Source organism: Mesoplodon bidens (assembly GCF_964165515.1).
Source record: "Mesoplodon bidens genome assembly, chromosome: 4".
Lineage (NCBI taxonomy): Eukaryota > Metazoa > Chordata > Mammalia > Artiodactyla > Ziphiidae > Mesoplodon > Mesoplodon bidens.
In genome coordinates this window covers 114,588,913-114,611,358 of record NC_138160.1, presented here as the reverse complement: position 1 = coordinate 114,611,358, position 22,446 = coordinate 114,588,913, and the positions used below count along the sequence as shown (strand labels likewise).

The window sequence follows — 22,446 nt, the reverse complement described above, 5'->3', positions numbered from 1 at the left end:
CTCCGCAACGGGAGAGGCCACAACAGTGAGAGGCCCGTGTACCACAAAAAAAAAAAAAAAAAAGAGAGAAATGTGCTTCATTTTAACAAAATACTATCTGTGGCTTATTACAACTAGATATACAAACATAAAGGTAATAATGCTAGAATGATGTAAAACTCTGAATCTCCAAGTGATGGAGCAGGCTGAAGGGAGCACCAATTGCCATCAATGTGGGACTGCAACATATTCTATCAAAAGAAACAAACTATCACTAGGTAACAAAAGTAAGGATATAAATAAAAAGGGGGGAGGGGGGAGGAGCCCAAGATGCCTGAAATCTTATAGTAAACGGTTTATTTGGTTCTGTTGTTACCTGTGTTGTGTCTGTTTTCTTCCTCTAAGAAAAAAAGAGGATATGCGAGGGATCCAAGAATATTTCCAAGTTATACCTTAGATTTTCATTAAGGATAACTTTATATTGAAGAAATCATGATTGATACTGATACTCCTTGTCACTTTAACCACCTAATGTACTATTAAAATAATTTAACAGCTATAATATTCTTTGGTTTTTTTTCTTTTTTAAAAACTCTAAGTCAAGAATACTCAAAGGAACTTCTGTATTTTTTAATTTAAGAATTACATCTATTTAATTCCTGAAAATTTTATTTTTTCAAGGAGTGACAACAATATGAAGTTCTAATACACCATGAGTCTTGAAAAAAATTAGGTGATCCAATTATAACAATTTAAATTAGAATATTCAGGAAATATATCTGAAGGCTCAAAAATATAATTTATGATTCTTTGTGAACTAAATTTCACTGAGAAATGCTTAAAGTCTAAGTTTAAAATGTGAGTGCCATTATGCTTTTTTTAAGAAAGAAAATTCACAACCTATTCAATAATCCTGAAGAAAAATCAGATTGGTATGTGTTTGTATGTACAGATGCATAAACGAACACTTTCAGGGGGAAAAAACAATCATATTAATATTTATAGGCTACAAATCACTTTCTTTTAAGGAAGATTAGAAAAGAGTTAGTAGCTAGGCACAGAGCCAGAGGTTGTGAGGGGAACCTAAAAGCAGTAAGTACTAAAACTCTTAGCAGTGTAAAGGAATGCAAAAAATTCTTATACTACAAATTTTTAATTTTACAAAACCAAAAACCAGTCCAACTATGGCCCATACATGATAATAAAAATTGAAACAAAAACTGTGAACCCATTTTGTAAAAATTCTATTATAATGTTATTAAATATAGTTCATATTGTTCCACTGAGTCAAGTAAGATTTAAGCTCAAGGTGGTCGCAAAATTAGAGAATTTTACCTTTTCTGAGGAGATTATCACAATTTCATTGCAAGAAGATAAGGTGAATAGCCCCTTAGCGACTTATATACTTTATTTCCTTCAATGGAAAGTCCAAATATTTTAATTTTCTTACGCTTCTGGAATATTACCCAGATTTACATTAAAGGGCACTTTAATGAAAACTTTAAATATAGTTTGATAATTCTGGGGATACTTACTGAAAGAAGATTCGTTAGCAAATACTGGTTTCTTGTATTTAAAAAAAAAATCAGCAAGACAGAATTTTAAAAATCTTAACTTAAAATACACTGTAAACTGTAGACAACAATTGCCACATGTATCACAGACCAGCACAGGTAAAAAGTTTTTTCCAGATGTTTTATAAGACTTTGTATCTTCCTTTATTTGTTGGTTGGTATGAATTTTGCTACAAGAGAAAATAAAAGGCATATGATCAGTAAAAGGGAGAAAAAAAAAGAAACATGTTAAGTAATTTCCTTTACAAACTTATAAAACTATCAGATATTTAAAATAAAAAATATTAATATTATATTGAGGAAGAAAGAACTATTCAACAATCATCTCCCTGTGTTCACTCGACTGCTCCTTAACAACGGTTCTGAACCAACTTAATGGTGGTGGCATTCTTTTTCTATCACTCCTTGGTGAAAGTAACTTGATTTAAACGTTGTTTTTATTCTTCCCTCTTTTTTTGTGTACCTTCTATTCTTTAAATTTTTTATCCACCCAAAAGAATGTTCTGTAAGGGAAATTTTAGAAAAGCCCTCAAAAACACATTCTTAGAGAAAGGATAAAGTTTCCTTTCAAAGGGTCCTCATCCCAATGTACACATTGTAGGGAGAGTTTACAGGGATGTGTCTGCTTCCTTTGGAAAGGTGGTCTATAAAAGGCCGCTTTATCCAAAATCAAATTAAGTCCTCATCTAAGTTTAAAAACACTCAAAACACCTAAGTTTAAAAACACTGGCAAGGGCTTCCCTGGTGGCGCAGTGGTTGAGAGTCCGTCTGCCGATGCAGGGGACACAGGTTCGTGCCCCGGTCTGAGAAGATCCCACATGCTGCGGAGCGGCTGGGCCCGTGAGCCATGGCCGCTGGGCCTGCACGTCCGGAGCCTGTGCTCCGCAACGGGAGAGGCCACAACAGTGAGAGGCCCGCGTACCACAAAAAAAAAAAAAAAAAAAAAACACTGGCAAAAATGTAGAGAAACTGGAATTTTCATACACTGCTGAAGGCAATGTAAACTGATGTAACTACTCTGCTAAACTACACATACCCTATAACTAGCAATTCTAGTCCAAGGTATATACTCAAGAAAAAAATATACTAACGTGTACCAAAGAGACATGGAAGAATGTTCATAGAAGCATTATTCATAAAGACCAAAAACTAAAATGACCTCAAAGTCTAAAACATAAATTAACTGTGGTATATTCACATGTACTATTTAATACTACTGATTTCCTCAAAGTAATGTTGAGTGAAAGAAATCAGATATAAAAGAGTACACAGCATTTGATTCCACTTATATGGAATTCAAAAATAGGCGAAACTAATCTGCAATGTTGAAAGTCAGAATAATGTTACATTTGGGGGCAATGAATAGTGACAAGGAGGGGCGTGAGCAGGGCTTCTGGGATACTGGTGATGTTCTATATTTCTTCAACTGGGTAGTGATCATATCAGTGTGCTTATTTTGTGAAAATTCATCAAACTATATGTATATCATTTGTCTACTTTTCTTATTTATATTATAGTTCAATAAAACATTTATTAAAACAAATAAATAAATCCTTGAGGTTTTCACTCACCAGCCGGATCAGTTCTTCTTTTATAAGCCTGGTGATTTCTGCCTTTGCTTTCTGCACAGCCAGTTCATTGGCACCTGATGAGTGAGTGGAGAACATTATTTGTATTACTAGAATTATGCTGGATGTTTATCCACTGCATAGAGATCAGTAGGTGACTTTCAGCAACATTGTACTACTTGCCAAGATAGTCTTTCAATACCTGGTGGAACATCATCTACATTGTATCATGGCTACTTATTATTATGATTACTTTTAGAGTTTCAAATGTAGCCAGTGAAGTTAGTGTTAAGAGTGTTAAGGTTAGTGAGGTACTAGTGTTACAAGTTCTTGGTACGTTGGTATGCAAAGAAAAGATAATCCGCAATTTGTCCAGAAGAGAAGAAGAAAAAGTAAAAGGAAAATATAACTTCCTAGGTTCATTTATTTAGCAAATATTTATTGGATGTTCATTATGCTCTTTGAAGTCAGCAAATGTTTTGGAAAAGTGTCACCTGAGCAAAGTCTTAAAGATGAATGGAGGACTAGCCAAGTTGGAGGAGGAGAGATGACATGAAAAGTATTTTACAAAGGGAATCATGTGTGTAATGGTACAGATTAAGAAAGTCATGCTTAACTACCGGAAAGTAAGAGAAGTACAGCATGGTTGAAAAATTTAAAAAGTGTGTGAAAGAACACAGCAAGATAGCCAAGTAGATGAGGTAGGCTGGAGACATTTGTACAGTTATAAATTCAAGAAACATTAAAGCACCCACCATGTATGCTATAAGAGATTCATTATACAAAGTACTCATTCATCTCTTTATGATCTTTTGGGCTACTAGAAAAACAAACTTGTAAAGATATTACAGCAAGATGAGTAGGTAGTAAGTAGTCTACCAGAGCAACTTTTTTTAAATAAAATTTTATTTATTTATTTTTCACTGCATTGGGTCTTCATTGCTGTGCACAGGCTTTCTCTAGTTGTGGCAAGCGGGGGCTACTCTTCGTTGCAGTGTGCGGGCTTCTCTTGTTGCAGAGCACAGGCTCTAGGTGCGCGGGCTTCAGTAGTTGTGGCACGCGGGCTCTAGAGTGCAGGCTTGGTAGTTGTGGCACACGGGCTTAGTTGCTCCACAGCATGTGGGATCTTCCCAGACCAGGTCTCGAACCCATGTCCCCTGCACTGGCAGGCGGATTCTTAACCACTGCGCTACCAGGGAAGTCCCCAGAGCAACTTTTAAATATCACTTCTTCCAAGAAGCTTTCCCTAACTTCTCCAGGTGGGGTTAAGTGTTTTTTCCCTTAGGGCTCTCACAGCATTGTGTTCATACCATCATGAAAGCACATTTTTTTTTTTTTTTTGGCCACGTGTGCGGCGTGTGGAATCTTAGTTCCCTGAGAAGGAACTGAACCCCTGCCCCCAGCAGTGGAAGCGTGGAGTCTTAACCACTGGACCACCAGGGAAGTCCCTGAAAGCACTTTTTTTTTTTTTTTTTTGCGGTACGCGGGCCTCTCACTATTGTGGCCTCTCCCGTTGCGGCGCACAGGCTCCGGACGCGCAGGCTCAGCGGCCATGGCTCATGGGCCCAGCCACTCCACGGCATGTGGGATCTTCCTGGACCGGGGCACGAACCCGTGTCCCGTGCATCGGAAGGCAGACTCTCAACCACTGCGCCACCAGGGAAGCCCCTGAAAGCACATTTTTAAGGTAGAATGGACAAGACGATTTTTCTGACTAGATGTGAACAGTGAAGAAGAGGAACAAAGATGCTAAGAGCTGAGTAGCAAGTAAAGAAAATAACAGGTAATAAAGGAGATACTGAATCCAAGAGGAAGAACAGGTGCTACTATTAGCAGTGATAGTGGACGAAATTCGATTCTGAGATCGTTGTGGCTGAGGTGCTCAGGGGACACCAAGTTGGAAATTTCAGTAAGGCCAATGGAAACAAGGAGCAGAAGTAGAAGAGAGACGAAGAGAGCCATCAAGGGTAAGTGTGGAGGGATTTGAAGCCAGGAGACAATGCCAGGAAGTAGGTACGTCTAGAGAGGTAACACGGTACACACTTAAAAAAGGAATAGAGCTGGACCAAAGAAGCAGACTAGAGATTAAGGACTAGGAGTGAAATGTCAAAGAATAAAAAAAGAACTGGGGTTGTAGAGAACTATGTTCTTATCATTAAAAAAAAATTTTTTTTCGTTGCCCCACATGGCATGTGGAACTTCCCCGACCAGAGATCGAACCTATGTCCCCTGCAGTAGAAGCTCAAAGTCTTAACCACTGAACCACTGGGGAAGTCCTGTTTTTATCATTTTATATAAGAAAGTCAAATAAGGAAAACAATTCACAAGGAATGGGAAAATTTCCCCCCTTATTAGATATGCTAACTTTTTCAAACCCATAGAGAGAGGAGAGGAAAGGAGGAAGGGAGGAGTGAGAGGGAGAAGAGGAGGAAAAGAAATGGGAGGGGGGAGGGGAGGAGGAGGAAGTGGAGAAATAAGAGGAGGAGGAGGAGGAAGAAAAAGAAACAGTTTAACAACAGGAAGGAAAGGGCCATGAGTATGGCTGTGAAGTCAGAGCAACATATCTAATCTAATTTAAGCCCTACACCTCGACGAGCCACTGACCACAACATTTTAAAGCTGTGGGTGCTGGAAGGGAAGAGAGGTAGATGAATGTGAAGCCAAGGGTATAATCAAGAGCCAAGCCAGAATGAAAATTATTAAAAAAATGAAATTCAGGAGGAAAATATGCTACTTGGCATGAGTTGATGTGTAGCCTGTTGACATTCTCTGCTGTTTTAAAAAGAAGGAAAATGATACTCCCACCCAGCTCCAAGTGAAGAGCAATTTTCCTGCGTTAGTTAGAGCCTGACCATTTGGACCAGTTTAAATTTTTGACTGACACAGCTTCTTTAGGTAATAGGTTACATATGTTTATAAGCTGTCATGAAAAGTGGCATTTCCTTTCATTGGTCCCCAAACAACTCTGGCTGCTTTTAAGGGATTCTCCACTAGTAAAAACAGAGGGTCACAAAACAGGCTATAAACTATACAGGCTGGCTAGGCACGTACGTCCTTCCTGTTCTCCTTCGCACTGCCGGGAGCTGCTGAGCCACACAGAGCCTCTAAGGAGCCAGGCAGTGGGGTCCCTCCAATTACAGAACTAGAAACAGATGACACTAGGCTCCTTCCAACACCTGTTTTCATCCTATTAGTGTTCAGTTGATTTGGTTGGAGTTTCAAAAACTAAAAGATCCTTTAAATCTAATCATCTATGAAAATTCTCAAAGATTTAGGTCGTTTTAATTACCAATCTCCAGCCTTATTTAGCGTATTTATGTTGCCAGAATTCTCAAGATTCATTTCTGACAAGGTTATCTTTTTACTGGGGGAGAAAAACCTTGCTTGGATTATAAAAATTAGATGCTACTTCCTAAGTACAAGTTGACAGTGGAAAGAAGCGCCCAGAACCGTTTTAGGTGGATGCAAAAGTCAGCAGAAGCTGTGGGCTTCTCATTTCACTTCACTTGGTAGTACAGGAGATGTGTTCTGATAAAGTTATATACAAATTAAACCTGGCATACATTAATTATACTACACTAAATAAGTATAATTACCTTTAAATTAATAAATTATATATGGGATCCTTTTTCAAAGCAAACAGTCATCTCTGATTTACCTCTTTAAAAGGCAGTCATTTAAAATACTGGTTTTGAAATCTTAGAGATATTCAGAATAAACTACAGTTATGTTATTGCAAAAAAAAATACAATACTGGTTTTGCTCAAATGACACCTATGACATTCAAGCTGAATATATAAGGATGACTCCATGTTTACCAAAGGTTTTATCATCAGATTCTACTGACTGACATCCTGTATGGCCTAATGAACACAGTAGTAAGAGAGAGCTGTCCAGTTCCAAGTGCAGAAAGATGTCAGTGTAATTTTCTCTCCTTGAACGCTGAGGTGCCAGCAACCCGCATTTTGCCTCACAGTAAGGAACAGTGTCACGTGATTCAGAAACACACTGAGTCGCTGGCAGAGCGAAAGTCTTTCAGGATACATAAAAGGGTGCTATTTAAAAACCTGACTTGAAATAGATATGATCCAGTTTCTCAGTCACAATCACAAACAAAAAAATACAACTTGCCTAGTTCTGGACCCACATTCTTTGCACACCATTTAACATATGTATGAATCTTACTTTACTGTAAAGGTAAAATTTCAATAATATGGGAAACATAAAGGCTATATCTGAGTTTTACCTTTGCCACAATTCATCATTATTCATTTTTAAAAGTCCAAAAGTGAGAGTGATATCAGTGAAAATGGCACAGGAGGGAACTTCAAAAGCCTGTCCCTCCCTCCACAAAAGCAGTGAATAAACTTGCAAAAACTGTTAAAATCAATTTTATCAGAACTCAGAAACTAATAAAAACCTTACATCAACCAGGCAAACCCTTATTAAAGGAGAAAAAAACAAAAACAAAAACGCAGCTCAATCCTGGCAACAAAACTTTTCTGTTTTTTAACTTACTCTGATCCTATCAAGCATTTTGACCAGGCAAACAACTTCTACTTAGGGTAAATGGGATGCACACTGCACGTGCATTTCTCTTCTTGTAGTCTTTACGTTAAGAAGTCACACAAAAACAATTTGAGGTCACCAGTTAAAAGTAAAGTAAATAGGCACAGTACTAATTTACTTTCACATCTGTGAAATTCTCTTTGTTTTGGCCAGGAAAGAATCAAACCCTAAAAATATGTTCTCAGGCTTCCCTGGTGGCACAGTGGTTGAGAGTCCGCCTGCCGATGCAGGGGACACGGGTTCGTGCCCCGGTCCGGGAAGATCCCACGTGCCGCCGAGCGGCTGGGCCAGTGAGCCATGGCCGCTGAGCCTGCGTGTCCGGAGCCTGTGCTCCGCAACGGGAGAGGCCACAACAGTAAGAGGCCCGCGTACCACAAAAAAAAAAAAAAAAAAGACCTCATATATATTTAAATCATTTTTAGTTTATATTTATTTCAGTAAGGAACTTACCTACAGTTATAAAGTCTTCACAAAAATCAAAGGAATGCCAAAATATAACAAGAAAATACTAACTAGTGATAAGCCTTATTTACAATATACTTTCACAGTTTATACTTCCACTGATCTTTCCAGCAACAAACTTTAGAGCTGAGCTAGCCAATTCAGTTGCCATCAGCTATGTGGCTATTTAGATTTAAGTTAATAAAAATTAAAATAAATTTAAAATTTCTTGGTCACACTGGCTGTATTTCAAGTGCTCCATAGCCATCAGAGTTTTTTTGGACGTTGTGGCTTTAGAGAGATCACATGGATCTGCCTGTCAAATAATATTTTGTGTGCAGAAGAGAAGTGGCTCTAAAGCATGATCAGATGCATTATTCAGAAAATTTATCAAGTGCCTACCATGTGCCAGACACTGGGAATACAGCATATGATAAAGTCACTGCATTCACAGAGCTCTAGTAGGGGAGACAGAAACAAGTAAAAATATACTACAATTTCTATGTAATGAGTCCTGTGAAGAAAAACAAAGCAAGTAAAGAGCTACAGAGTGGTGAAATGAGATCAAGTAAGGCTTCCTTGTTAGAAGTGATGTGTATAACTCAAAGGACTAGACTGGTGTTTAAGATTATACAAGGTGTGGGAAAGCTCCTTTGCAGCCAGCTAAGCCATTTAAGCAGTAGGTATGCAGACTCTGAATTTACATGACACATGGAGTAAAACCTCTTCACAGCTCCAACACCAGTGTTCAAAAAATATTTAGTTCAGGGCTTCCCTGGTGGCGCACTGGTTCAGAGTCTGCCTGCCGATGCAGGGGACACGGGTTCGTGCCCCGGTCCAGGAGGATCCCACATGCCGCGGAGGGGCTGGGCCCGTGAGCCATGGCCACTGAGCCTGCGCGTCTGGAGCCTGCGCTCCGCAACGGGAGAGGCCACGACAGTGAGAGGCCCACGTACCGCAAAAAAAAAAAAAAAAATTTAGTTCATTAAATAGATGAAATGGATCTGTGGCTGGTCTATGCTTAAAAATCTATTATAAAAATGTTCAGGGCTTCCTTGGTGGCGCAGTGGTTGAGAGTCCGCCTGCCGACACAGGGGACACGGGTTCGTGCCCCAGTCCGGGAAGATCCCACAGGCCGCGGAGCGGCTAGGCCCGTGAGCCATGGCCGCTGAGCCTGCGCATCCGGAGCCTGTGCTCCGCAACGGGAGAGGCCACAACAGTGAGAGGCCCGCGTACCACAAAAAAAAAAAAAAAGTTCAAATTAAATATAAATGAAGGGAGACAAGTTCCCTACCATGCAGTAGATAACAAAGTAGGAAAAAAAATCAAACTGGAAACTGTCTTTTGAATTCATTCATGAATGTATAAAATAAGGTTAAAAACACACCTGATCACTCTTAGATAACACATTACTTATACCCTTTAAGGGACTTCCTTGGTGGCGCAGTGGTTAAGAATCCGCCTGCCAATGCAGGGGACATGGGTTTGAGCCCTGGTCCGGGAAGATCCCACATGTTGCGGAGCAACTAAGCCCGTGTGCCACAACTACTGAGCCTGTGCTGTACAACCCGTGTGCTGCAACTACTGAAGCCCATCCGCCCAGAGCCCTTGCTCCACAATCAGAGACACCACCGCAATGAGAAGACTGCACACCGCAACAAAGAGTAGCCCCCATTGGCCACAACTAGAGAAAGCCTGCGCACAGCAACGAAGACCCAACTCAGCCAAAAATAAAAAAATAAATATACCCTGTGAGTTATGGTATTAATTGTCCTATCCTATTTTTTAAAAAGGTACGTATGAACTTTTAGGCATAAAATCACAGGCAATATTTGCTTGGATAAACAAGCATTAAGTGGACTATTAAATATAGTTGATTTACTTTCTAACCTAAACTTTGGCCTGAATGTTCTACTTACTGGAAGCATAAACAGACCAGTCCTGAAAATACACGTTTTCTTATAGAGTGATTTTCAATTTAACCAAATTGTCAAAACTGAAAGAGTCCCAAACACAGATCATTCACCTCTATATATGTACTAAACTTCTAAATAAAGACCACAATGATAGATGAAACTATTTTTTTTCTTATAGGTGTTCCTCATTTTCAGTCCTCTCTAGAACTGACCTCATATTCTTTCTGTGTCTATTACATCTATATCAACTGTGATCTAACTCAAGATTGAAACAGAATGAACAGTACATACTTTCAATTGCCAAGTAAATTTTCCGCTCTCCTTCCTTGGGTTCTTTGCCAGGTGGGAAGTATGTTCCTCTGATTGTAATTGCAGCTTCAGAATATTCACTGATTCTCTGCAGAGCTTCCTTAGAGGTAACTTTCCACCTAGCAGTCTATGAAATAAAGAGTGGGGGAACAATTATACTCCAATAAAGACGTTAAAAAAAAATAAAATAAAAAAGAGTGGGGGGAAAATCACTTTACAACAGAATAAAGAAACCTGATGTACTGAAAAGGAACAGGTTAACTAAATCATATTATGGTCAATATTAAGATTATAATTAACACCTACATCATAAATTCATTTAGATTCTAATGTAACTAGAACATAATCATAAAAATGGAATTTCTAGTGTAGTCTCCCCATCTAGATAAAAAGTAAAGCAGCCATTTAAATCTTCATGGGTTTTAAACAAGGCATTTTCGCTCCTAAAAAAGGAGTTTTTACTCTACAATAAAAAAAAAAAAAGTTTAAATCTGTTACTTGCCTGTGGGAAGTCATTGATCTCTAATTCTTCTTCATATCTCTTAAAAGATTCATTCTGTCCACCATCCTGTCTCTCCTCTTCTTGTTTCTCCAAAGGCACATAATTAAGCTTGGCATTGATCTTTTCAGCAAGTTGCTCTGCAATGGTTTTTGCAGAGACAGTGGGAGCCAGGATGGTGCCACCTCTGAGAATTGCATTGGTGGCCTGCTGCATCACATCCTGCAGTTAAAGAAGACCTACAGTCAAATCTCAAATGAAGGCAGAGACAAGACCAAAGATCCCACCACAAAGCATTCTCTGGAAAGCCACTAACTAAAAGCACCTTTCTAATGTAAAGTGCTACCCGTAAGTGCAATTTAACAGTATATTTATAACAGACAGTTTAATATATCTCCCTTACTTGATGAGAAAACAAGAATATTCAATTCTACATTAAAAATTCTACTGAATCATAGATAATTAGGTAAGTCTTGATATCAAATATAGTATAATATTTCTAAAATCATTTACATACTTTGTGGCTACTAGGAGTTTCCTCTGAATCAGAATCTTTGCCCACTACCACCACTGAGCTCTTCCTCCCCCCATGGACCAACCCAACATTCTATAAATTACAGTAAATGACTTTACTCAACACATTTTTTAAAATTTGAACTTAAATTTTACTATGTGCCTAATGAAGAGATAATTCTTCCGTGGGTAATACACAACTCACAGCTCAAGCTCTTCCAACAACAGTGAAAAGTTAGAGCCATTTGCTTTCACAATAAAGAGTTATTAGTAGCAATAATCCAAGAGAATATTAGGTGAGGTGCTGTGTCCCTGTTGTCAGAAGAGGCACAGGCTTGAGTACAGTAAACACTTCATAGTAACTCACTGGCTAAATAAAACAGATGCAGAGACCCAAGGCTCAGAGCCTTGACTGTGGCTGCCTCACTGGGTCAGCCCACTGGCCTCTAGCTTGGTCATCCCACTTAGACACTACAGACCTGAACCTATCGAGGCTACTGGACACAGGGCCCTGCAGGTCCCCAAACTCTCAAAGTCTTAAAAATACTGTCAAATTAACAAACTGTTCTTTAGGAATGCTATGAAAATTTAACCTTAGTTAAAAATTAAGTTAACCAAAATGCTGGAGAGGGTGTGGAGAAAAGGGAACCCTCCTACACCTTTGGTGGGAATGTAAACTGGTGCAGCAACTATGGAGAACAGTATGGAGGTTCATCAAAAAACTGAAAGTAGAGTTGCCATATGATCCAGCAATCCCACTCCTGGGCATATATCTGGACAAAACTGTAATTCAAAAAGATACATGCACCCTTATGTTCATAGTAGCACTCTTTACAATAGCCAAGACATGGAAACAACCTAAATGTCCATGAATGGATAAAGAAGATGTGGTATGTGTATACAAACACACACACACACGTACATACATGTACATATATACATACACACAATGGAATACTACTCAGCCATAAAAAAGAATGAAATAATGCCATTTGCAGCAACATGATGAACCTAGAGATTATCATACTAAGCAAAGTAAGTCAGGAAGAGAAAGACAAATACCATATGATATTATTTATATGTGGAATCTAAAATATGACACAAATGAACCTATCTACAAAACAGAAACAGACTCAGACACAGAGAACAGACTTGTTTGTGGTTGCCAAGGGGAAGGGGGCTGGGGGAGGGATGGATTGGGAGTTTGGGATTAGCAGATGCAAACTATTATATAGAGAATGGATAAAGAAGGTCCTATTGTATAGCAGAGGGAACTATATTCAATATCCTGTAATAAATCATAATGGAAAAGAGTAAGAATATATATATATGTACAACTGAATCACTTTGCTGTACAGCAAAAACTATCACAAGACTACAAATCAACTATACTTCAAAAAAAAAAATAAGTTAACCAAAAAACTCCCAAGAGAAACAAGGCAAGTGAAATATTTAACACATTTTCCCACTGTCTAAACCCATGTTAGTTTCAGTTATGTAACTGGATATTCGTACTCCCAAGGTATTGTTTGTGTGCCCAATAACCCACCTAATATAAACAGAAAAGAGAGTTATTTCTTTAGGATTTTGGTAAGATCAATCAGAATACTACTTTATAAAATTATCCATGGTTAACATGCTTAACAGTTAGGCCTTCCAGAATAGGCATTAAGACCTCAGTTAACTACACTAGAGAAATCACCCAAATATAATAATTAAAGAATTCTGTATTGAGGATAATGTTAAATGCTTACTACCTCAATGTCTAAAATAATTTCTTGTTCACTTGTGCTGACATAATTCCTGAAAAGCATTTAAATCAAAGAACTTACAAAAAGTACTAAGACTTGGAACAAATTACTTAATACCTGAGACTCAATGCCCAAATTCTTCTGAGCATTGATTCTAAGAGCCAATCTCTTTGCAATTTCTAACTTCTCAGCATTTCCTGCAGTTGGAGCAGGAACACTAGATGTTCCAGGAGCAGCCATATCCTTCACTCTCTTCTTTGAATTAAACATGCTTTCAATTTGCTCATCAATCTAAACAAGAAGAAAAAGGATTAGTAAAAATCTAATTAAAAATACCAATTTATAGAGGGAGAAGAGGAGGGGAAGGGGAAAGGAAAGGGAGGAGAGGGGAGGAGAGGGGAGGGAGGGAGGGAGGGAGGAGAGGGGAGGGGAGGGAGGGAGGGGGGAGGGGGGAGGGAGGGAGGGAGGAAGGAAGGAAGGAAGGAAGGAAGGAAAGAAAGAAACAGAGATACAAGGCTGCAAGAACCACTTCAGCAGACTCCTGAGTGGTACAGATACATCCCAATTCAGTAAATGAAGAACATGTGCTGTCAAGACAGAGCAATTTGATGCAGCTGAGTTGCTCCAAGGCCAAGGCCTTAAGGCCAAATTACATACACTGCAATGAAAGAGGCTGGACGAAGGGCAATAATTCAAGACCAGTGGACATCTAAAAATACAGTCAGGGCTTCCCTGGTGGCACAGTGGTTGAGAGTCCGCCTGCCGATGCAGGGGACACGGGTTCGTGCTCCGGTCTGGGAAGATCCCACGTGCCACGGAGCGGCTGGGCCCGTGAGCCATGGCCGCTGAGCCTGTGCATCCGGAGCCTGCGCTCCGCAACGGGAGAGGCCACAACAGTGAGAGGCCCGCATACCGCAAAAAATAAAAAAAATAAATAAATAAAAATAAAAATAAATAAAAATACAGTCAGTGGTTCCCAGGGCAAATGCTACAACAGGGTTCCTAAAATTCTTCCCAACTCCAAAAATGCAATTGGATTTACCTAAAAAACTGTGTAAGAGAATCAGGAAAAAAAGCCTTTATTGTTTTTTTCCTTTAAGGAAGGAAAGAAATGAAGGTTGGTTTCCCCATCAAAGCAAGAGCAATGCTGAAAATTAGGCTAATATTTTAAATCTCAAATGAGGAGAAAGCTTTTTTCAGGGTTTAAAATTAATTAGGTTAATTTAGAAAGACCTTTTACTGAAATGGAAACAGACAACTTATCTTCTTTTTAAAATATGTTATCTAATGAGGGGTTTGAGTTACCAACTACTTTTAAACTAACATTTAATTAACCCTTTTAAATTAAACAGCATACATGGTGTTAAAATCCAAAACAAATGTATAAATCAGGAATGGGGAAGGTACATGGAGCTAGCTGACAGGGGTAACTTTACTTTTAACTTTATTCACTTTAGTATTGCTCTATTTTTTTTACAAAACTTATATAATATTTTAACAAGAAGGAAAAAAAATCAACATATTTCATTATGAGATTTTTTAAAAATGTTTAAGTAACATAAAAAAACTGAGGTGGTTTTAAAAACAAAGCCACATATTCTTTAATACTCTTCCCTCCAAGAGGTGGAGCCTCTCCTTAAATATGGGCTGGACTTAGTGACTTGCTTCTAACAGACAAAAGAAAGTGGAAAAGCCAGTATGTAAGTTCAGAGACTAGTCATAAAAGGTACTAAGGCTTCCTCTTTGCTCTCTCTTGGATCACTCATTCTGGGGGAGCCAGCTGCCACGCTGTAAGGATACAAATGCAGAGTGAAGAACAGAGGCATCCTACCAACATTAAAGTGACTGAGCCATCTTGGAAGAAGATGGTCTTGCATCAGTGAAGCCTTCAGATAACTGCAACCTGGGACAGGACAACAGCTTGACTGCAACCTCATGAGACCCTAAGTAAGAACTACTTGGCTAAACTGCTCCTGATTTCCTAACCCTCAGGAATCATGAGATAATAAATGTTTGTTTTAACCTACTAAGTTTTGGATTGATTTGTTACATGGTAACAAATAACTAAAATATTGACTTAATTGAATTTTAAGCCAGTATGGTATGCTAGTAAGAAATGGCCTAGAGTTAATAGGAGACCTTGGTGCTGGTCCTGGCTGTGCTTAACAGCCAGTGTGGTCATTTTCTGAAATGACAAGATCAGATTGAATTCCTGATTTCCTAAATTGTGTTCTGAGCTAAGGTTTAACAGGGTATGTTTCAAAAACAAAAAAAAAAAGTTCTATGATCAAATATCAAATATGTTGGAAGATTTCTGGGTCAAATAAAGTTAAATAAGATTATTTTATTAATGACTTTTCACATCCTTTGATAGGATACCACTAATAGTGGTATATACTAGGCAGATTTTCCAAAATTATTTTATAATGAAAACATCTAAAGCTCAAGCTCCTGGGATTAGCGCTCCAAAGAATACTCTGTGAAACCCTTAACTTGCTGAGTCCTCAGGGTCCCTTTTCACTGGGTTACAAATAAGTCCGTAAGCTAAGAACATGGACTTTAAAGTATGAACAGAATAGGTACAGATCCCAGCTCCTCCCCATAACAGCTATGCAAATCTGAAAAGGTTATTATTTCTTTCTAAGCCTCAGTCTCCTCAATTATAAAATGGGAATACTCTGAGTATCCACTCATCTAGCTATTGTGAGGAAGTAAATGAAACAATCCCTGTAAAGCACTTTGCACAGGACATGGCACCTAGTAGCACTCAATAAATGTTGACTATTATTAGTAATAAGGATGTTGTATAACAATTAAATTGTAAAAGATTAAAAAACAATATTAGTACCAATGATGTTAAAGATACAGGGAGCCAGGCACTCTTATATAACACTATTGTGAGTGCAAACTGGTACTCACCTTGCAGGAGAACAATCTGACAACGTTTTAAGACCAAATTAGATATACCCTTTGGCCTAGCAATTCCATTTATACATTCATCCTCAAGACTTACTGCGACGAATGTGCAAGGTTTAATGTTCAAGAATGAGCAATGAAGTACAGTAAAGTATATTCCAAATAAAGAATATATGGAAACAAACATGTTTGTTTCCATATATTCAAAAATAGGGATTTGATTCATTAAACAGTGGAACATCCATATAATGAAATATGTAACCAAAGAATAGCATAAGAGTGAATTTACTAAAAGGGAAGATTTCAACATAGGACTATTGTAAAGAAGATTATAAAGCAGTATTATCTCATTTTTATGAAAATACAGAAATACGGGCATATGTGAATACGTCTGTATACATAGAAAAAAACTGAGAAGGGTACACAACAAAAAGTTTCCAGTAACCTGCTAACTAAACAAGTCTATGGTAAAACCTCCAGTACAAAAGGAATAATTGCTTCAACTGGTAAAAATAAGGCTTAGAACAACAATACTTACATCAACTGCAGCATCCTCATCATCTGAATCTTGAAGACCAAGAGCAGCTTTTTGTAACTTCTTTCTCTCATTTGCCAAAGCTTGTTCTGTTTCATCAAACTTGAATCCCTTGCCGGAGAACCCACTACTCTTTTTAATTATTTTCCCTTCCTTTCAAGGAAAAACAAGAAAGTTAATTTCATAATAAAGAACTTTAATATTCAGGAATTTATGGCAATTAAATATTTTTCAAGGTGTTGTATGACAATGTAACAAAAACATTTCATCTAGCATGTGAGAAAAAAGAACTCTATGTAGACTACAAAAAATACTAAGTTGAAGCAAAAGGGAGCATTTTGTTTTCACTCCTTTCCCTTCCTCTCTAAAGAGATAAATGAAAATAATCCTATCAAGATTTACAGGTATTAAATATTCAAGATTTAGAACACAATGACTTGCATAAAAATGAGACTTAAAAAACTCACAGCTTTCTGTTGATCTTTGAAATCACTCCAAAGTTTCTCTAGATCAGGTGGCACTGCAGTCCCTGACAATTCAAGGGCTTTAATTATGTCACCAGCATACCGAGCCTGATCTTCTGTGATGAAAGTATAGGCGTAGCCCTAGTGAATGATGAAAAAGTGGTACTATTAAACACTAACAAGATGAATCCTCCTTAGATCACAAATAAGATAAAATCTGAGTCACCCTCTTTAAGATGACTCCATTACTAAAGAATTTCAAAGACCACAAGAGTCCTACTAAATTCTTTAATGGTTCAAAGTGAAATACCTAAGTTTAATATTTAAAAATAAGCAAAACCAGAAAATTTCTAATCTCTTTTTGCATAAAGGGAAATACATGTGATTTTTACATAAATGCACAACTCCACTGTCGTAAGTATTAACTCTAATATATCTTATTTCTCCCTTTTTGCTTGCATTCCCTTCCTCCACTACCTACTGCACCTCTGTACCCCAGCTAACCTGTATTAACGTCCTAGAATGAAGTTTCCCATATTTTTTAAAGACCAATTAAAAGATATAAAAACATACACACATGTATATCTGATATGTTTTTAACATATACAAAAATGAAGTCAGCTACATCACTTCCCTGGGATTCTCTAAAGCCTAAGGATGCAGGTGTCCCCAGCAGCTTTTTGGTTCAGGCAAGAGAAAGACTGGAGTTGTAAGTAGAGGAATAGCAAACTACAATTAGGTTGCCATCTTCACAAAATGCTCTACTCTACCAGTGAACTGTTATAAATTTAAAAACATGATTTAATATTTTATTTCAGGAGTACCTAGTTACCAGATTTGACCCATGGCCTACTTTTATACGACCCATGAACTAAAAGTGGTATTACATTTTTTAGGGTTGTGCGCGCGCGCACACACACACACACACACACACACACACACGATGTGACAGAGACTGTGTGTGGCCCAAAAAGGCTACAATTTTAACTACCTGGCCCTTTACACAAAGTTTCCCAAATCCACAGAATAACTCAGGTTAAAAGAATAAATGCCATCACTACTTATTAGCTATGTAAATTTGTCAAGTAACAATGTCAGTGTGCCTCAACTTTTCTCATCTGTTAAAAGGGGTAATATTATCCACTTCAAAGGGAATTTGTGAGAATAAAATGAGATGATATATATAAAGCACTCAGAACAGTGGTGGGCATTTAATAAATACTCCATAATAATTAATATTATTATTGCTTCAGTATGTAGAACTGTGCATGGTTGTAATGTCAAATATATCACCATCAATGCTTCCAACAATGGAATATTCTGCTGCCTTCAAAAAGAATGAGTTAGAACTATATACTTAACAGAATATAGATAAGTCAAAAAAGCAAATAATATTCATGTGTATAGGGGGGTGAGAACAGGGGTGATAGGTGTGGGCTCAGTGTATTTCATGATCCCTTATTTTAAAAAAAGCAATGAAAGATCTTGAACTATATGCACGCATGTATATACAGAAATTTTTAGGTGGGGAAAAATACCTTTTGGGGACACAAATGGTTAACACTATCTGCCTACAGAGAACAGCACTTAAGACATGTATATGTATATAAATGATGAACATCAACTATTCCCCATACTCTGATGATGAAGGATTTTCAGGATGTCCCCATAACTCCTATTATCTCCTCTTTATAATCATAAAGAAACACTTGTATTTTAACATAATAGAAATCAACTTTAAAAGCAATTATTTTTACTTTGTTGCCTGCTCTTCCAGTCCGTCCTGCTCTGTGTACATAATCCTCATAATGGTTGGGGCAGCTATAATTTACTACAAGAATCAGATGTTTCACATCTAGGCCTCGGGCAGCAACAGACGTAGCAACAAGAAGTTTGCAGGTCCCATTCTTAAAATCATTTATGATGCTATCTCTGTCATATTGATCAATGCCTGCAAGTAAATTAAAGAGTTGTAAAACCACATATTCAAATTAAATTTTCCATTTCCTCTGACATTCAGACAAAAGAAGTTAAACAAGGGGTAAAGAACAAATCCAACTTATATTGACCACATGTCCAACAACTACCATATAGAAAGTAAAAGACTTGGGGGAGGGGGTTGGTGAGGAGTGATAAATTAGGAGCTTGGGATTAAAATATACACACTACTATATATAAGATAACCAACAAGGATCTACAGTATAGCATAGGAAACTATACTCAACATCTTATAATAACCTATAATTGAAAAGAATCTAAAAGAGAATAGATATTATAACTGAATCACTTTGCTGTGCACCTGAAACACAACACTGTAAATCAACTACATTTCAATAAAAAATTAAAAAAAAAAGATTATGGAAATTTAATGGCAAGATCAAAAGTTATTGCTATTTACAAATTCCAAATCTGCCTTGTTTTGCCCCCTTTCTTATACATAAGGCTTATCACTCCAGAAGCCCAACCTCAAAATCACTAACCTATATCTCTTATGGAGGCAAATGGGAAAAAGGCAGGTACATTCAGCCTATATTGACAGGATTCAGATCTTTCTAATTCTCTCCATAGGTTATTTAGAGCCTTGCTACTCACAGTTTTGTCCCAGGGACCAGGAGCAGCATCACGTGAGAGCTTGTTAGAAATGCAGAATCTCAGATCCTACCCCAAACTGCTGAGTCAGATTCTGCATTTTAACAAGATTCATAGGTGATTACATATGCACATTAAAGTTTATGGTGCACTGCTTTAGAAGTACCCAACTGGATCTCTCTTTAAAATTTGTTACTCAAAGAGCCTCAGGATGAGTGACAAAGCAGAGCATAAAATACCAAAATGTTCTTTTACAAAATGTCCAGGCCACAAATATACTTTATGATGGGGTACCTGGGAATCTCTAGTAATCAGAGAAGGGAATGGGATAAATTCTCAAAGCTTGAAATTCATTTTTGCAGCAAGAGATATTCTAACATTCCGTATGAAACCTGTGTTTAACATATACAGAACATTTAGCATCTAAATATTTATCAATATTAATTTATATTACCTAAAGTTTTAAATGTACTCTTCAAAGATTGAATTATGGAAAATATTTGGATCTTATCTCAAAGAAACTAGGATCCAACATTGTACCCAAAAACCTCATAAGAAAAATCAGTGGAATCAGTAACAATATACATTACGTTTATAATTTTAAAATACCACAACTTCTACTGTAGACTGAGGTATCCTGACACATATGTACAGTAGAGTTAGTAGTTAATGGCAGCAACCATTAACCCTCTTCCTTTTTAACATAACTTCAATTTTGTTATCCACCCAACACATGGTCACATATATTAAACCAGAGATGAGCCTAATTCTCAGTCTCAGGAGGTGAGTAATGATTAGTGTAAACTAGCCCTTCTCAAACTTTCTGTGCTCAGGTTGTCTGTGCACTCTTAAAATTCATAAGAACCAGACCCAGAGAGCTTTAGTTTATCTAGGTCATCTCTATCAATATTTAATGTATTAGAAACTAGAACTAAGGAAAATTTTAAACATTTATTAACTTTTTTAAAAATAATAAAACAATTACATGCTAAAAAATATATTTTTGTGAAAAGTAACTTTTCCAAAACAATAAAAATAAGGCGCTTCACATTTTTGCAAATCTCTTTGATGTCTGGCTTAATAGAAGATAGTTGGAGTCTCATATCTTCTGCATTCAATCTGTTGCAATTTAACACGCTGTGCAACCTCTAGAAAGCTATACTACACATACACTGATGAAAGAATGAAAGTGAAAAAGGCAAATAACTTGGTGGGGTTATTATGGAAATATTTTTGACCTCATGAAACCCCTGAAAATCTCAGAAACCTCAGGGGTGCAAGGATAATACATTAAGAACCATTTGTCATTCCCTTGTCTTTGAATGAATTAGGCATAAGCATGTGAAGCAATTCTGACCAAAAAGATAAAAGAAGTACAGACAGGGGATTATGGGGGAAAATTTCCTTACATATAAAAAAAAATACACATTTACATCAAGGTAGGGGAAAATCTTATAGACTAACCCTACTGTGGGTAACAACTATGAATTCTGGACAAAATACAAAGAACTAACTACCTGAAGGCACCAGAGAGTGACTAAAAGAAGGCAGAAACTGGAAGGGAGTTGACACCTGGAAGAATGCAATGGCACTGGTTGAGTTTACAGGATTTTACTTCTTATTTTAAACTTTCTGTTTGGGAGCGGGCCCTGAGCAGCCCAGGTAGGGAAGTCAAAACACGAATAAACAGTCTTACTGACAAGAAGAAACAAGAAGAAAGCATTCAGGATAAACTCAGGACCAGAAAAGAGGGGATAAATCTCAGAAAGAACAACAGAGCAGGCACATCCAACAGTGCATAAAAACACTGTCCAAGGACTTCCCTGGTGGCGCAGTGGTTAAGAATCTGCCTGCCAATGTAGGGGACATGGGTTCGAGCCTGGGTCCGGGAAGATCCCACATGCCGTGGAGCAACTAAGCCCATGCGCCACAACTACTGAAGCCCGTGAGCCCTAGAGCCCACGCACCGCAACTACTGAGCCCACATGCCGCAAGTACTGAAGCTCACGCGTCTAGAGCCCGTGCTCTGCAACAAGAGAAGCCACCGCACAGCAACAAAGCCCCTGCTCACTGCAACTAGAGAAAGCCCGGGTGCAGAAACGAGGAAGGGAGGGAGGGAGGAAGGAATAAAATTAAAAACATAAAAAAACGCTGCCCAAATATCTGACACCTAAACTATACACACATGGGGCAGAATGCCAGTAGCCCAGCTCTGGCTGAAAGAAATTATTAGAAATTTCAGAGGTTGTCCATTACAAGAAAGACAGTTTCAAATATGGATCCAGCCAAGTTAATGCCCTATTTAAAAAAAAAAAAAAAACTTAAATAAAACATAAGAGAATTCAGACTCTACAAGGTATCATTCATAAAGGCCAGTATACAAACCAAAATTACTAGACATACAAAGAAACAGAAAACTATAAAACAAAATCAAAGATAATAGAAACTGACTTCAGATGACTAAGACATTATGATTAATAGTCAAAGATTTTAAAGCAACTATTATAATTGTGATCAAGGAAAAAAACTTTTAAATGCTTATAATGAATGGCTAGGAAACTGAATTAGAGAATCAGTAAAATATAAAAGAGAGCCAACTGGAAATTCTAGAACTAAAAAATATATAATAATTGAATTTAAAAATTCACTGAATGGGCTTATTATTAGCAGGTAAGAGATGGCCAAAAACACACAGTGAACTTAAGACAGTCAAAGAAATTATTCAGTCTTAGAGAGAAAAAAGATTGTAAAACAAAGACTGAACATAGCATCAGTGATACATGAGACAGAATCAAAAGGCTGAACATACACACAATTGGAGTC

The 22,446-nt window shown here is 37.6% G+C and overlaps 1 protein-coding gene across 2 annotated transcripts in view; it reads right to left on the bottom strand.

The window, feature by feature from the left end:
- Positions 1–1,113: 1,113 nt before the first annotated feature.
- Positions 1,114–22,446, bottom strand: part of DDX46 (DEAD-box helicase 46) — a 54,466-nt gene continuing 33,133 nt past the window's right edge. Inside the window, exons 16-23 of one of the 2 annotated variants that reach the window (XM_081233038.1) lie at positions 18,792–18,985; positions 17,038–17,175; positions 16,574–16,723; positions 13,234–13,410; positions 10,859–11,077; positions 10,339–10,483; positions 3,125–3,198; positions 1,114–1,723 (exon numbers count right to left, since the gene is read on the bottom strand). In XM_081233038.1, coding sequence (XP_081089164.1) covers positions 1,676–1,723; positions 3,125–3,198; positions 10,339–10,483; positions 10,859–11,077; positions 13,234–13,410; positions 16,574–16,723; positions 17,038–17,175; positions 18,792–18,985 — 1,145 coding nt within the window. In that variant the 3' untranslated portion in view covers positions 1,114–1,675. The remainder of the gene's footprint in view (positions 1,724–3,124; positions 3,199–10,338; positions 10,484–10,858; positions 11,078–13,233; positions 13,411–16,573; positions 16,724–17,037; positions 17,176–18,791; positions 18,986–22,446) is intronic. The other variant, XM_081233039.1, reaches the window with a different exon arrangement.